This window comes from Cottoperca gobio, chromosome 17 (genome assembly GCF_900634415.1).
Source record: "Cottoperca gobio chromosome 17, fCotGob3.1, whole genome shotgun sequence".
Taxonomy (NCBI): Eukaryota; Metazoa; Chordata; class Actinopteri; order Perciformes; family Bovichtidae; genus Cottoperca; species Cottoperca gobio.
This window is the reverse complement of record NC_041371.1, coordinates 23577284-23589050: the sequence shown is the minus strand read 5'-3', so window position 1 is coordinate 23589050 and position 11767 is coordinate 23577284. Positions and strand designations below refer to the sequence as shown.

General features: G+C 40.4%; 1 protein-coding gene across 2 annotated transcripts in view; it reads left to right on the top strand.

The window, feature by feature from the left end:
* The first annotated feature begins 833 nt into the window (after positions 1-833).
* LOC115022758 (phospholipid phosphatase-related protein type 4-like) overlaps positions 834-11767 on the top strand; it is a 59900-nt gene continuing 48966 nt past the window's right edge. For both annotated transcript variants that reach the window (XM_029453846.1, XM_029453845.1), the window contains exon 1: positions 834-1231. Coding sequence is in view for 1 of the 2 variants with exons in the window: in XM_029453845.1 (XP_029309705.1) it covers positions 1148-1231 (84 nt within the window). In the remaining variant the exon portion in view is untranslated. The remainder of the gene's footprint in view (positions 1232-11767) is intronic.

The following is an 11767-nucleotide window of genomic DNA, read 5'->3' as shown; positions in this document are numbered from 1 at the left end:
CACATACACTGTCAATGACTTAATTTGTGACAAGAACTGTGTCGGAGGCAGACCAAGTGACCAAAGCTGAGGGAAAGATGTCAATACTTTGCGCCAAAAATAATGTAGCCTTCAGCTTCTGCGATGATTTCAGTCACAGTGTAGCGGACATGTTTCCCGACTCTGCCATCGCTACTTATGGCTACTTATTTTATTAAAACATTTATTTAAAAAATTTTATTTTATTAAAAAATAAATACTACGGTTTGTTACCCACCCTTGTCATTTCCAAAACAATGAAGGTGAATGGATTTTTCTTCATTCTTTTCAAATATCCCAGTAGTCTGTGGATAAACTAGACCACACTTGTACAAAAATGTACAAAGACAATTTTTTACCGGCAGAAATTGTTCACAGCGAGGTCTGTGGATCTTAAAAGGTAGGTTAAATAAAAACTGAAAATAGAGTACGCCTTAATTTGGTGCAGAGTGGGACGTAATTAAGTTTAGCTCTTCTCAATGATCTCTTTCACTGCCTGGCACCTGCTGATATGCATCAAGTTAGTGAAAGTTAGCCGGATAGATCAGATGTGGTTATTATTTTTGTAGTATAGTTCTAGCGTTAAAATATAAGCAAACTTTTTTTTACTTATACTAATACGAGTAAAAACGTTCCTAAGTTTTGCACAAGCGTTGTTTAAACATGACACATTGATTGAATAGGAAACAGTGCTGAGAAATGGTCAAATTGGTTTATTTTGAAAATCATGACAGGAAATGTAATTGGTTATTGTGTCTAGCTTAACGCCGCTCACCTGCTGCAGCAGAGCAGAGCTGGAGGAGAGAGAAGTGAAACGTCGCTGAGGTGCCCGGGGTGACTGCTCCTCTGAACACCCTACACATTGTCACGATGGATTTTAATGCCAGCACACAGGGCGGACAGTGCCAGTCCTGCGCTGGCACAATTATTTAAAGCCCAAAAAAACGTATTTTAGGGACTACCTCGGACCAATCACATTAGGCATCTCAGCTCTCTTCGCCGGGCTATGGAGATCCAACGTTAAGGGTTTGGGGGAACCGGACTCTTTCGGAATTCCGCCAAAATTACGACGGGAATCAAGTACAGCTGCCTGTCTCCCGGCAACGGGAGAGACCACCGGCCACTCGTGATGTCTCGTGCCAAGGAGCGGCTGAAAGGCGGGAATGAGACCAAGGACAGCGTCACTCTTCTGCCGTGCTTTTATTTTGTAGAGGTGAAATATCTATCTATCTATCTATCTATCTATCTATCTATCTATCTATCTATCTATCTATCTATCTATCTATCTATCTATCTATCTATCTATCTATCTATCTATCTATCTATCTATCTATCTATCTATCTATCTATCTATCTATCTATCTATCAAACTATCTTTCTATCTATCTATTCTATCTTATCTATCTTTCTATCTATCTATTCTATCTTATCTATCTTTCTATCTATCCATCTATCTTTTCATTTTCTTATTATCTATCTATCTATCTATCTATCTATCTATCTATCTATCTATCTATCTATCTATCTATCTATCTATCTATCTATCTATCTATCTATCTATAATAACGTTGTTATTTTGCAGAGGTGTACATGGAGCTGACTGGTGGGCTGGCGGCCGCTGTTTGATTTGGCTGGCTGATTTATTGTTTGACTGACTGGTCAACAACCACACTGAATTCCACAATCAGGTTAAACTATTGATGCTAATACATATGGAGTTATCATTGTGGATACTTGAACATAGCAAAGACACTGTATGCTGTTGAGATGCCACATAACAACGAGGCCAGGCTGCAATCCTGGTATAAAGAAAGCCATGCAGTTTGATAGCAGTGGTACTGACAATCTGTATTCACCTCATCCCTGTTTACTCTGTGGTTTTTGCAGCCAGTGACATTGCAGTCTCCCCTGGATAGTATAATTCTTTGGATGCAGGATGCTAAGACTATACTGCATGTATGCAAGTGCCTCATCATTCATGTATCATCAAAAAAGCAGCTTGATAGGAAAAGAGTGAAGAGAGCCACAGTGTTAATAGATGACTGTGAATGATAACAACTTACTTACTTCAATTTCATGTCACACTAACACAATTTAGTTACAATATTTTTTTAATCATCAGTATTTAGAAATGCGTGTCCACAGCTTGGCCTCGATGTTCCACTGACTCTCAGTTATTGTTCCTCGCCCCAGGACTAAAGCCCACAGTGATGCTGCATTTAGTTCATACGCCCCCAGACTGTGGAACAGCCTTCCTCTGGGCTCAATGTGCACTTCTTTTAACATTCAATATTATTATTAGCATTATTATTCTTACTAGAAGCAGTAGTGGTGGTGGTAATAATAGTGATATTAAGATATCCCTTGTCTGTTCATAACTTACATTTCAAGTACTTTGATAGTATCATATTGAAATACAAACATTAACAGAAGATTCTGTGTCACTGCAGTCTCTGACAGGCAGCCCTGGAGAAGGAGGGCTCAACATTAAGGCTTGCCCGCTTGTCCAGGCCTAGTAAAATGCCACGTCGGGCAAGTACATCTAGAAAGTCACTTGTCCGATCATGCAAGGGATAAAATAATGAAACACATCTCTTTCTTGCAGAGCTGATGATGGAAGTAGCTAGGGAATGATCTCTGTTGAGAGTTGCACATGTACAGTACTACCTGCAGTTAACTTTAGTCTTACACTCATAAATACAAACAATTTGTATGGGTAATTGTAAAATTGACTTTGAGCAAGAATATTTCTGACCCTCTTGCTTCAGTATTCCTGGTTTCAAATATTGAAGTTGTATTTATGATCAAAGGTCTTGGGACTGGACTGAGTCTTGCTTGCTGCTGCTCAGCCACTGATTGCATCATCAGGTGTTGAATTTGGGGTTGCAGTGGGTTAACAGAGTCTCGCTACGACCAGCAACAGTCAGTGTACTGAAACATGTACTGGCAGGACATACTGTTACAAATACAGACAGTAGCTTTACTTACCAATAACTGAACTACCAGCAACCTAGATTGATGTAGGCCTAATACGTATAAATGAAGACAATTATATGGTTCACAGTTCCCATATTTGTCCTGATACCTTGTGTGATAGTCACACATTAAGTATTGCATTTCCATAAAGTTCAGTGAAAAACATTGTGTGACATAGTGACATTTCCTGATGTTTGGTCCTCTATAGGTTGCATGCTCCTTTTATTAGACCTTCCAGATAGGGATGGAAACATACTGTATGTAGAAGAGCTTTCTGTAAATCATAATATTGATATTAATATAGTTTGGGACGTAGTACATTGAGTAAAAACTAAATTCAGAAACAATTTACAGAGAAATAACCAGATAGGAATTTCTGCTTTTGCTTAATCCAGTGAATTAAATATCTGACAAACCTAGGATCAACAATATATGGAATATTGCCATAAAGCAGTTTTACTCATTTACTTTACTCATTGCCCACAATGAACTAACCAGAGATATTAAAGGGAAATATATCTCATCATTAAAGGTATGGAAAAATCAATAATAAATAATATTACTTACAGAGACCAGTCAATTGGCAGTGATGTACCCCTTTAATGTCCAGGAGGATCTTGCAGTAGTGTACAAGCTTATATAAAGGATTTCTGTAGATATGTATAGATGTTCATTTTGATGAAAGTACAAAGCCTCTTGACACATGCCCTATTACTTGGGGTGTACTTTGTTTCCAATGTAAGTATGACGGCAGCCTCTCCGCAGAGGTTGCGTCAAGGAGAGAGAAGCCAGCTGTCGCGCTCATGAACATGCATGGCTATCTGTTGCTGCTGTCCGAGTCGATGATGGTTTACCCTTCTTGGGTTTTCCACCAGAAACGACAAAGAGCTAACTTTCCTGATACCTGAGTTTTCTGTATTGTGTGTCCACCTCTGGACCAGTAAACAATGTTTATGATATCAGTTAACTAAACCTGCTATATTAATTATGTCATATTGCCAACAATTTCCTCTATTTTAAGCTACAACCTGCTCTATGTAGCTGCGTTGGTAAGGCTACATCAGCCAAAGATTGTGTCAATATTTGTTTGGACACAGATCTGACACAAGGCTGAATGTACACTGTCAGTTACAACAGCTGTAGAACTGTGCCAGTAGTAGTGGCTACTAGGGATGTTAATAAACTCGTGGCACAAGGGTTACAGTTTACACCGTAAACATTTTTTTGTCGAAGACTTACTGGCTTACTTTGATTTTTAACATTGGATAGCTGTGTGTCTGGCCTCTCCGGTCCAGCTTTCACTGCCAGGAACATTTTGGGAGCCTCCATCTTGCCCGGCTCAATCTGCTCTGTGCAACGCGCTAGACTAGACATGTTTTTAGTGGAGCAAAGTGGAGAGCCTCTACTGGGATGCTTCTGAACTGCACTGCAGCGCGTCTGGTGGAATCACAAGCATTGTCTAGAGCAGTGGTTTTCAAACTTTCTGTGGCCAAGGCACACCAAAGACCAAGCCAAAATCTCAAGGCACACCTGTGTTCATATCTGGGCAAAATCCCCTCTATAACACATAGTATCACTGTTATCATTTATTTAGCCTAGTCCTTTTAAGATAGCTATTCTCCTTCACACTAGCAGAGAGCCTTTGATGTGTCACACTCTAATATTTCCCACCATGTGCAAATGGCTGAAACGGCTTCGCTTTGACAGATTTCTTTTTTTAATGATTGTTTTTATTTATATTTAGGCCAAAGCATATAAGACCTATTGTTTCTATATTGTGACATAAGTGTGTAGGACAAAGTACTGATAAAGTACAGTGCTCCCTGCGAAGTAAATTACAAATCATTCATAACCTTGTGTACAGTTAAATGCAATAGGCCTAATTGTTTCAAAATCCCACAGCACACCGGGATTTGTCTGGCACACCGTTTGGGAACCACTGGTCTAGAGCATCGGTCTTCAACAGGGGGTCCACGAAGGTACTGCAGGGGGGTTGCAAAATTGTTTGTAGATAAATCTTTTAAAAAAATATTTTGGACACATTCCCTCCTCCGCTGTGTTCCGCAAAGGGCGGGATATCCTTGGCCTGAAAACTTTGAAGACCCCTGGGTCTAGAGTGGCCCTGCTCATGTTTTCGGTCAGGTCTCCTTCCTCTTGTCATGTGATAAGTGGCGACTCTCTGCTTTCACTTTATAACTGTAGTGTCCGTCATCCGCCTAAATATGGATAACATGCTTAGTGTTTCACAAATAACAGTTATTCTATTTAATGAATGTGGGCACTGACACGCAAAAATATACTAACTGGGTTTTACTTTAGAGAAAGAAAAAGATGCAAAATGACGATGAGGGCGCTGGGCAAGTAATACAATCAGTTTGTAATGGGTGTACGGCCGATTAGCAAGGCTAGTGGCTGCTGTACTAGCAACAGAACACCCAACTGAAGTGAACTGCTGGCAGCAGAATAATGGTACATGTTTGGTTATAGTATTAGATGCAGCATGTCCCCAGGTGCAGCCACAATCACTAACTATTCGAAAGCACCTTTACTGTTACTTTCAATATAAAAATATCAATTATATAAAAATATTTAAATTGTTGTTATTTATTCAGCCAACACACTTGTCCACTGGCTGTTTGTGGCCATAAGACAGAGTGCAGAACCTAAACCAACAGCAGTGGTCAAAGCCAGCTGAATGTGCAGCTTGTGCAGTGGGATGGAGGGCAGAGAGAACAGTCGAACTCTGCTACACAGTGACATTGCAAACTCAGCTGCCTGATACATATCTTCATGTTTTTGAATCAGAAAACATTGTGCCACCTTATATCTTTACAGAGTCTAATGTGATGGTTGGTATTGGAGTGTGTCCCTGCTTTCTGCCCAAGGCATGGAGACACAATATGATCCAACCATGATCCACCAAGCTATAGGCAGGGCTGTATATTATGTGTTCGGCACACTGAATAATGGATGAATGACTAATGAGGAAAAAGCCTGTTGGCACATTTTTGCTGATTTTATGCTATTCTTGAAATATTGCCATGTTAACTGTAAACAGAGTCCATGATTAAGAATAGTTTTAGCTTGGCCTCTTTTTCCAGAATCTACAGTATTGTGAGGTCTGGTGAGAACACAACCTTGTACATCAGTGTGTATTAGTGTTGGCTGAATGTTCTTGGCTTTGGGTTAAAAACATTCTGAATCTATCATAAAAATTGCGTGTTTTCTCCTCCTTTCTCTCCCTGACAGCACTGCTCTGTGTCTCCTACATTTTCTATCTCACACACTGTCACACCATCCTACCCACCAACTGGCTGCTAGGCAACATGGCCCTCTGAATGGGGTGTATTTTTACATCTGTGTGTTCAGGGCTAGAGACATTAAGAGGAGAAAAACATCCCTACTGCAGTCTGGTTTCGTCTGTGTGCACAGTGGCCACTAAGGCTTTGGTTGAAAAGTCTTTAAAATGATCATCTCGATGTATTTACTTCGTCAGATATGCATGATGTAGTACACTCCGGAGAATCTACACCCTGCATGTTATAATAGTAGTTTTTTCATCTATTTTCTTAACTAGTGCAGTACAAGTTCAAAACGTGCTTATTCCTAACGGACCTATTGCTTGGCCTCTAGTATTGCTGCTTGCAGCTTTCTCGAGAAAGTATACACATCATTGCTAACAGCTATATACTGAATTTGTGACCAGGCTATTTCCAGGAACAAAGTCGATCTTTCCGGACGTTACATCGCTGATGCTTGAAATGTTTGAGTTTGCTACAAAGTAACATCTCTGGTCTCTCTTTCTGCAACTGTTTTTGAATGTACTGTAGCGAGCGACAGAGAGATAGCTGTACCCAGCATGCCGTTTGGTGTTGTAGCAGTCAATTGGGTCACAGTATATATAACGCACTACTAATAAATGTGTCCCAACACTGCACTTGTGTCCTCAGCAATACCCCGCCAAGTGCGAAGTCGATCGGATGAACGGTTGTAGAGAAAATCAAAGACTGGCAGACAGACAAGACAGACAGACAGACAGACAAGACAGACAGACAGACAGACAGACAGACAGACAGACAGACAGACAGACAGACAGACAGACAGACAAGACAGACTCCTTTTTTAGTTAGATGTAAGCATTTGCAACGCCATTCACGTACACATCAGAAAGCACATCGGCAACTGCACCACAGTTCTTAATGCTGGGACATTATTGCCTGGCTCCTGCAGGTCTTCTTGTAATAATCTCAAAGACTTTCATTTAAATGAATGTCTGTTAAGTCACCTTCTATTACCGAATGATAAGATAAGACATTAGATAAGGTTAGCCTTTATTGTCTCTCTTTGTGCTGGGCAAAGCCTTTCCATATACACACAATGTATCTGTTTACATGTACAGTCAACATACAGTAACACACACACATCCATATAGAACAAACATCTAAGAATAAGGCAGGATGCCCTTCACCACCTTGTCCCGTGTAAAAGCCCTAACGTTCGTTGAGGTGACACAGTGGTGGCTGTGAGAAAGCCCACCTGTAATACGGACATTGATGGCGTAATGTTTCTCTTTTGCCGGAGTCGCCTCAGTTGAATGTCACCAGAAGTGGAGCTAAATTGTTGATTCACATAAGAGGATTCTAATAGACGTATCTATTTGTCTCAAATAGATACTGGTTAATGTTACTAGTTAAGATCACCGTTGTTATTTCTAATAGAACTACAAACTGGGCCACATTGTGGAACACACTGTGAGATACAGAAACACACCTGCAACTACCGCTTATCGTCATAGGTGCCGCCAGGGAGAAGGAAAAAGATCTTTGAGACTTTAAGTTAGAATCGAACACATCTGTGCTCATGACATTAATGAATAATGTGCGGTAGCGAGGTCAGTGCTGCAACACTTTGAGGTTAGCTTCCCTCTACTTTCACTTTTCAATGTATTTTGGAATAGAAAACCTTTTTATTTTCCTTTTTATTATTTCTAAAAAGAAATTCATAGAATGCCTCAGTATGCGTCAAACAAAGTGTGATTATGTAACAGCTCCATCCTTCCTACAGTGCAGTCACTCCGGCTTTGTCTGACAAGTTGTGTAACTTTCTGAGAAAAGATAGAAAAGAGAAGAGAGAAGATGGAGGGGAGAAAGTCAGCCAGGGTTTCATTCTTCACACAACCTCTTTCATCACTTCTTGTGTGTACGACTGCGTGCAGCACCATGAATGTCCCATCTCCTCTCCCCTTCTTCCAGTGTGGACGTTAACAACATACAACAACTCATAAAAAGCAACTCAACAGTCAAACAGTTCTGTAAGCCTATATAAGTGTTGTCAATAAGGTTAATAGCTCAACATCCCCCATCTGTCCTGATTGTTTCAGTGTACTTTGTAGTATTTTATGGAGCTTTTAACTGGAAACTGACCAACACTGGACTTTTGTGGCAGATACTAAAATCTATATTTGACCGTTTCACATGGAGACACTGTTTCTAAACAAACTTGTTTACCATCCAAAAAATCCCAAACAGAAATGAATACATACACACTTGGCTTGTTGGTGCACACATCTGCTGCCACACTCCCAGGGTAGCTTCCCACTACATTTCACTTTTCAATGGGTTGAGAAAAGTTAGTTTCACATGATAATAATGTAATATACTATATAGATACAGATTACATGTCCCATTTCCATGAATAAATTCACTGCCAGAGTATTGAAACACTTTGTAAACCCTCCTGACTTGAATGACTTGTTTCATTTCCAACTTGGAATACATACTGAAATGATTCCTGCATGAAGAGACTAGACTAGACTAGATTAAATGCTAGGACTTTAGGAAAAGTGAAACGCTGTATTGCACTTCCTGAATTAATGAATGACATGATGTCTTACATGTGGAGGGTTAAAGATGGTGGCAAACAGTCTTTGTGCCTTTGCCTTGTGATTTTATTTTTTATATATATATATATACATATATAAATCTAATATAGCTTACACATGTTTTCAATGGATGGCCATGTGTTTCGCTCCAGCACTGGGTCCATCACTTAGGCCCAGGCTGAAATATCTCAACCATTGAATGGATGCCATGATATTTTGTAAAGAGATTCATGTTCCCCAGAGGATGAATCAGAACCACTTTTATAATGACTGACCAACTTACTGATTTTTTCTCTAGTACCACATGAGGTTGACATTTATAGTTTTGAGTGAAATGTCTGACATCTACCGGATGGATTGCCACAGGTGAATTTGATCAACTGCTTCTGAAACACGCTGCAGCGCGTCTGGGGGAATAGTGTTGTGACTTATTACCTATGCAGCTCCTGTCAGGTAACAGCAAAGATGCTCTCTAACAAAAGATGATGCGTTACAGGCTGAGTCAATGGTATGAAATGGTTTACATTTTCTGAAGAGCCGGCTGTCGCTCAAGAAGTAGAGTGGTCTGTGGTTCGATCCTCGGTCGACATGTCGAAGCGTGTTTCTTGGGCAAGACACTAAACCCCACATTTCTCCCAATGGCTTTCCTAGGCTTATTGACAATGAGAGGGTTTCAAGAACTGAAGTCCTAGCCATCCAATTGGTGAAAGAATTATTGCAGAAATCTCCAATTGTCAAAAGTTGTGCTGTCAAAAGTGGTTACATTTCGCACCAAATCTGTGTAACAGATGCAACAAACAAAAAATTGCTGCAACACCTTGAGACATAATAGAGCATGATAGTGTTCATCATATACTTCCATCATAATGTTCTAAGCCTTTATACACTCTCAATACACTTTCAAATTTGAATAGACTCCTAACCAAAACAAAATGTTTATTACAGATTTATGACGAGAAAATCTTGGCACACAGTGCTGAGGTGCATCTCAATGAATCTTCAGGTCCCCAGCTTTCAGATGATGTATACCAATTTTATGTGGCATATACTGTTGACCTGTGATCTCCTCCCAGATGTCCCAGATCCCAGTTCCTTATATTTTTCGTCATTTAACGATTTTTAAAAATAATTTAGAAAACTGAGGGCGATCTACCGTAACTTTAAGTAATTCACAGCATGTCTGCGTTCGTCCTCTCCGCTGCCGGTGCAGAAGTAGTTGCTGCAGGATTTCCTTTCTGTGAAGCGAGTGCTTGCGGGATCGGGACATGAAATCCAACATTCAAAGAGTCCTGCCAACTTATGATCATTTCCCTAGGAGAAATGTTCCCTGATTTTGGCTGAAGTGCCTGCTTATTCAGTCTCCAGGTGTGGCAGCAGAGGGAGTTCAAACCTCAGAACACGATTGAAACTGCCATGAGAAGTCGTCTGTGCAAGGAAAAGACCCTAAAACAAATGTTGTAAAATTGCATTGTTCGTATTTTCTTGTTTAGGCACACTGGCCAAAGTGTTTTCAGTGGCCTCCGCTGTTGCTATTGGGAAAAAAATAATTAATTTGCTTTGTGTGTGTTGACATGAAAAGTGACCGTACGCTCTCTGTTTTCAAATGTTTTCTAACGCAACCACTGCTACCGGCGCCTGCTGGTATGGAGAGTTATTTTCTCTCACGCAGGCAACGTGAACAACGCGCTGGTTGGCTGTTGGTCGGAGTCTTTGTTGTGTGTTGAAGTGCAACTTTTTGGCTAGGAGATAGGCTATGTAAGATGACGCAACAGTCTGCCTTCGTCACCACTAGTTCTTTGATGTCTGTTTGCTGTCAGTGAGTGTGTGAGAGAGTGTTCAATATTTTGGTTTATAACCAAATATCTATACAACTAGTGACATTCCCATCAGCATCAGCTGCACTTTGTGTTTTGTGTTTATTAGCAAATGTTAGCATGCTAACTCACTACACTAAGATGGTGAAAATGGTAAACAGTATGCTTGCTAAACGCCATCACGTTGTCATTGTCGTTGTGAGCATTTTGCCATGCGCCTTTGTGGTTATGTTAAACTCTCAGCTAGTCTGCCTTTTAAATATTTGGTGTTGTCATGCTGTCAGAAGGAAATAATTGGTAAATGTGTAATTCTATAAATCATGAAAAACTTGAAGCAACCCTGGTGGGTACTGGTGGTTTGCAGGCTGTGGAAACAGACAGGTCTTTACATAACTCAGTGAGAAGTGTGTGCGTCTCAGGCCAAAAGGCAGATCATGTAGTCCATCATTTGAACTGCAGGAAAGCAAAGCAAGAGGATGCAGCCTCAACTCACGTTTAGGTAATCTCTATCATTTCCAATTGTAATCTTGCTAGATGACCTACTCAGTGTTTCCCACAGGACTTAGAGAGGGGGCATGCTCCCCTAGGAGAACATTTCATACATTTTAAAGTTAAATGCAATCTCACTTTGAGAGCAAAATTAAGAGGTTAGATCTATGAAGAGCTCTGTGCACTTGTAAACAATTTAATTATATACACATTGGTTGTATATAATTGATACACACATCTAATCTACTGTCCCCACCCCCTTACACACATACACATGCAGAACAACATGCACACTGCACCCACAGACATTTAGCTACCCACTGTCTCTCTGTATATTGTTTGTATACATTGTTGTTCTTTATTTCTCACTTTTCCTTTGTATACGCCGTTCAGAGTGGAATGCAAATGAAGAATTGTGAAGGGAAACTGTTTTTAACTGTGCATATGAAAATCAATGTTTTACTTGATATGAATGTTGATGACATGGTAAAAGAGATGGGTTGGTTGGGTTGCCGACCGAGAAAAGTCCACCCAGGTGACTGCGCAGGGGGCTCTATCCCTCCCCACAGAGAGAGGGACGGCGCAGCTC